This window comes from Aegilops tauschii, chromosome 3 (assembly GCF_002575655.3).
Source record: "Aegilops tauschii subsp. strangulata cultivar AL8/78 chromosome 3, Aet v6.0, whole genome shotgun sequence".
NCBI lineage: Eukaryota > Viridiplantae > Streptophyta > Magnoliopsida > Poales > Poaceae > Aegilops > Aegilops tauschii.
Window position 1 is genome coordinate 41,659,721 of NC_053037.3, and position 5,454 is coordinate 41,665,174.

Consider the following 5,454-nt stretch of genomic DNA (forward strand, 5'->3'; position numbering starts at 1 on the left):
CTTCGGCTGATACCACGACGCCGGGATACCCATAACTACTCCCGCGTAGATGGCTAGTGCGTATAGACCAAATGGCCAGACTCAGATCAAATACCAAGATCTCGTTAAGCGTGTTAAGTATCCGCGAACGCCGACCAGGGCCAGGCCCACCTCTCACCTAGGCGGTCTCAACCTGCCCTGTCGCTCCGCCACAAAGATCCACTTGCGGGTACTCCTACGAGCCGACCCGACTTTAGTCATCACATGTGTCATGTATATAGTATATAAGTATATACCCATGATCATCGCCCAGGTGATCACGGCCCGATAGTATAGCACAGCAGACGGACAAGAATGTAGGGCCACTGATGGAAAACTAGCATCCTATACTAAGCATGTAGGATTGCAGGTAAAGGTAACAACAGTAGTAGCAAGGATAGGCTATGCATCAGGATAGGATATCGGAAAGCAGTAACTTGCTACGCTACTCTAATGCAAGCAGTATAGAGAAGAATAGGCGATATCTGATGATCAAGGGGGGGGGGCTTGCCTGGTTGCTCTGGCAAGTAGGAGGGGTCGTCAACTCTATAGTCGAACTGGGCAGCAGCAGTGTCGGTCTCGTAGTCTACCGGAGAGAAGAGGGGGGAAGAAACAGTAAATACAATGCAAACATAACCATGACGATGTGTGACATGACAATGAGCGGTGCTAGGTGTGTCCTAACGCGACAGTAGGTGGTTTCGGCGAAGGGGGGGAACATCCGGGAAGTATTCCCGATGTTTCGCGTTTTCGGACAGACGGACCGGAGGGGGAAAGTTGCTAGTTCGATAGGTTAAGGAGGTGTGGTGGACGAACGGACTGCGTATTTGGATTTGTCTCGTCGTTCTGAGCAACTTTCATGTAGAAAACATTTTCATCCGAGTTACGGTTTAAAAGATATGAATTTTCAAAGATTATTTGAATTTCTGGAATTATTTGAATTTAGCAATAAAATGAATTATGACGTCAGCATGAGGTAATGCTGACGTCAGCAGGTCAACAGGTCGGCTGACCAGTCAAACCAGACAGGTGGGTCCAGTGGGACCCACATGTCATTGACAGGGCACTAACAGAGTTTTATAATTAACTTAAACAAGGTTATTAGCAGGTAGGCCCCACCTGTCAGTGCCTATTTAGATTAATTAATTAGTTTTATTTATAAAAACAATTTTTTTTGTTAATTATGCGGCGGAGCCCGCATGTCAGTGGCTGGGGCCTGCCCAGTCAGCACGTTGACTGGGTTGACCCAGTCAACGGGGCCTACGGGGCCCGCTGGCAGTGACCCAGGGGTGGCCCCCGGTGTGCCAGCTCAGCAGGCCGGCGGTTGAACGCCGGCGAGCATGAAAACGCGGCGGAGGGCTCTCGGCCCCGTCGGGATTCGTCTACAGGGGGCCTACACGGGCGCGGGCGGGCGCGTTCGAACGGGGAGAGCCCGCCGCGTCGCGTGGTGAGACCGGCCGGAGCTGGAGCTGCCGGAAACGGCGCCGGCGACGAGCAAAAGCGGCGCCGGAGTTCGGGCTGGAGCGGGTGCGGCGTTAGAGCGCGCGAGCGGCCAAACTAACCAGCTAGGCGGGTGCTGCACGATGCGGTCAAGCTAACGGGCATACGCCCATGACCAATTGGTCACCGGAGACCCGCCGGCGACGAGCTCCGCGGCGCTGCGTTCGGGCACGCGTGGGGAAAGCAGCTAGGGGGCGCGCGAGAGCGAAAGGACAGGGGAGGAGGGGGAGAAGCTCACCGCGCGGCACACGGAGGCCGGTGAGGGGCTTAGTAGCAGCAGCAGTCGCCGGAGTCGAAGAAGACGGCGACGACCCGAGGAAGAAGGCGACGGCGTTGGGGGTGATGTAGGGGGTCCCGGCTCGAGCAGGTGGTCGGGGAGGATGGGCTCGACGCGGCGGAGCTCGTGGACACGTCGGGGAGGAGAACGGGGCTCGGTGGCCGCGAAAACGACGGCGGCACGTCGGCGACCGCTCTCGGGCGGTGGGGAAGGAGGGAGCGGCGTGGATCTGGGGGGATAGGGAGAGGCGCAGAAGCCGAGAGGTGAGCGGGGGGCGAGTGGGAGAGGGGCCCGAGGGGGCGGGGGCGCTGGCGGCCTTATCCTCCCCCGTCGCCGGCGAGGGGGTGCGGCGGGGACCTGCCCCTGTTCCGACCCCGGTCGGGGGAACAGGGAAGGGGAGGGCGACCCGGGGAGGTGGGCTAGGCCGGCTGGGCCTGGGGTCGGCCCAGTTGGGCCAGGGGTCCAGTGGGGGGGGGGCTTCTCCTTCTCCTTTTTTTTCTTTGTTTGTTCTGTTTTCTTTTGTATTTTCTTTTTATTTATTTATTTTATTTTCTGTTTTATTTCATTTAAAAGTATTTAGGCATTTTATAAAAATGTGTTTTCTCCACAATAATTATCAGTGCAATATCTGGCATGGCCCGAACATTTTTGTTTAAATTTTTGAAAACTTTTATTTTCCACTTTAAATTTAATTGAAGTTTGAATTAGGAGTTTGAAAAGAAATGTGATTCAAATGTGATCAAGCCCTGTTTAGCAACATGATTAGCTTAATCACAGAGAGTTACTGTAGCATGATTCTCAGGGTGTTACAATGCTATTTGGGTTGATTTGTTTCTATTAGTCTCCAAGGCTAGAATGGGCATTGGAACATCTTGTTCCGACGCTCATTTGGACAGGCGGATAATTTGGAGTGGGCTAGATTGCGGGCAGATCTCCCACTGATGTTGTTGGATTATCGGGATACCGTATCCTAGAGTCTTGTTCCTTCGGGTGTTTCCTTGGCGAGCTCGGCATACCTAGTGTTATGTCGTACGCCGACCATTCCGTGGACAACACCTCTGTGGAAGGCCCCGTTGCCCCCGAAGATCAAGACCTTTAATTGTGTGGCAACTGTTGCGTGACCCCTTACCCTCTGGGATAGAGGTGCTTCAGCAGAACGGGTCGGGTAATGGCGTGTGTCCCCTGTGTAATGTACCGGAGACCAGGGCCCACATTTTGTTCTCAGGCGCTGTGGCCCGGACCCTCTGGAGTTTTGTCCACGAAGCACCGGGGCCTGATTGGGAGGCCCTAGGCGTTGCAGAGTTCCTAGAAGCAAGGGCTACCTAGCCCGAGTGACAATGCCGCCTATTCTAGCTTATATTTGCGGCGATATCATGGACCTTATGAACGACGCGTAATAAAACAGTGATTGAGAGGGTCTTCCCGTGGCGGGTCTCTGACTCTCTTTCCAAATTCCTTGTTGTCTTGCAGCACCGGCACCCATTTATCTAGAGAGTGGGACCGCGATCGTCTTGGACTCATGGTCGATACTCTTCTGGCTACAACTCACTAGGTGCCTTTTTTCCTATTTCTTCTATGCTTTCTTTGGGCTTGACTATGTTGCTGTGAGTCGTATTAGTTGCTCGGCTACTATGGAACTTTTTGTATGAACCTTTGCTTCATTTATAAAGCGGGCGAATGTCTATTTTGAGGGGAGAGTAAATAAATAAATGAGCGTGCGAGTGTACCTATAAACAAAAATAAAAATATAGGAAAGCATGCATAGTATTAATTTCTAATAGGAACAACAAAACTACAATACATAAGGTGTGTTAGTATTTAAAGTTGTGCGAAAAAATGGTTGAATTTAAGGAAAACCATTTTTAAGGAGAATTTCTGGGATGGAAAGTCAAGAATTCTCATCCAATTTAAGGAGAACCATTTTCTTCAATAATCTTACCGTGCGATAGAAACCATAGAAATAATCTTACTGTGACTATATTTCACATCTATAATCGAGTGAATCAATCAAGAGACAAGAGGACGTCAAAAAAAAAAAAGAGACAAAGAGGATCAATTGAAACGATCGTGCCGCGTGCGTCCTGCGCGTGCTTGGACTGGACTCTCCTACGTGCAGTGTAATCGAGTCAATCAAGGATTTTCCATCAACGAACTAGGGCAAGACATACGGGCGATGGAGGCACTGGCGCCGCCGAGTCACGGCGGCCGGCGTCGCCCATGGCAGGACCTCCCGTCGGATCTATTGGGCCTCGTGCTCCAGCGCGTGCCGTCCCACGCCGACCGCGTGCGCCTGCGCGCCGTCTGCCGCCCGTGGCGCGCCGGCGCGCGCCTGCAGGCTCCTCTGCCAGCGCTGCTCCCTTGGGTCGCTCTCCCAGACGGTTCCTTCCTCAGCCTCCCCGATGGCGAGGTTCACCGCCGCGTCCTCCTCCCGGACGACGACGTCGCTCACCGTCTCTCCACTGGCAGCACCCTCTTCCTTGTGCACAGTGACGACGGGTGTTCGCTGATGGACCCTCTCTCCCGGGGGACGACGGCCCCTCGATCCATCGACCTCAACTGCCTCTCCACTCGGCCGGGCGTCCTGCTTGACACCGACAACATCCTTAAGGTGGTGGTGATGTCGGACCACGCTGTCGCCGTCCGGACAGGGCACCAAATGTACTTTCAGAACGTCACGGTGTCTATTCGCCGGCCGCGGTCGACGACCGTGGAATGGCGGTGGATCCCCCGTCTAGACCCCAAAGCCTGTTATGCTCTCGACATGACGCTCTTCCAAGATAAGCTCTATGTCCTCACCGCAACATATGTGGGCGAGAGCCCTTCATGTCTTTATGTCATGGACATCGTGGGCGGCGACAAGCATGTCAACGTACAATGCGTAATCAGCATGTCCAACGAGAACATGGACCAATTTTACGCTGGCACCATTCGCTACTACCTGGTCGCGTCCGGCGATCGGTTGTTGATGGTGAAACAAAAGAGGGAGATGCTTATCTGGACCAAGTCACTCGTCTTCCCGGATCGCTTCGAGGTCCTTGAGGCAGTGGACCTGAGCAGCGGCCATGGACGGTGGAGAGAGATGAATACACTGATGGGACGTGCTCTCTTCCTCAGCGAAGGCTGCTCCGAGTCGCTTCCCGTTACCGCCGACCAAGACTTTGGGCCTCGAGAAGACTGTATCTACTTTCTGAGCGAAAGTAAGTTACATAACAGACATGATGCAAAGATGAGTGCCCTTTACTGCGGCATGTACGACATGACAAAAGGGACAGTGTCGCCCTTGCCCATGGAGACAGTAGTGGAATCACATGATGGTCCATTGAGGGCTACTTGGTTCTTCCCAGCTGATACTTGAGTTAAAATAAGATGCATGGGTACAAATTCATGCTGACGCAGGGAGGAGGATATTGTCGGAAGAGAGGGCATGGAAGCAGGCGGGCTTGCTCAAAGGTGATTTTGAGAGCTTCTTTCAGGAACTTTTGGTATGCGTCAGACGCGAGGAGTAAGCTAGAGTCGTTGTTGTATTGCTGGACTTGGGTGTGTCGTTGTAACAAACCTATGTGGAGAGGCTTTCCACCCCTTTCTCTTTATTTAATAGTATATTATACGCATGCTTATGTGTGTTCGAGAAAAAATTCATGTTGATGCGAGTGTAGATT

General features: G+C 52.9%; 1 protein-coding gene across 1 annotated transcript; it reads left to right on the plus strand.

Moving 5' to 3' along the window:
- Positions 1-3,968: 3,968 nt before the first annotated feature.
- LOC141042683 (uncharacterized) lies at positions 3,969-5,150 on the plus strand. The gene has a single exon (XM_073511559.1). The coding sequence runs from the start codon at positions 3,969-3,971 to the stop codon at positions 5,148-5,150; it is 1,182 nt and encodes a 393-aa protein (XP_073367660.1).
- Positions 5,151-5,454: the final 304 nt, after the last annotated feature.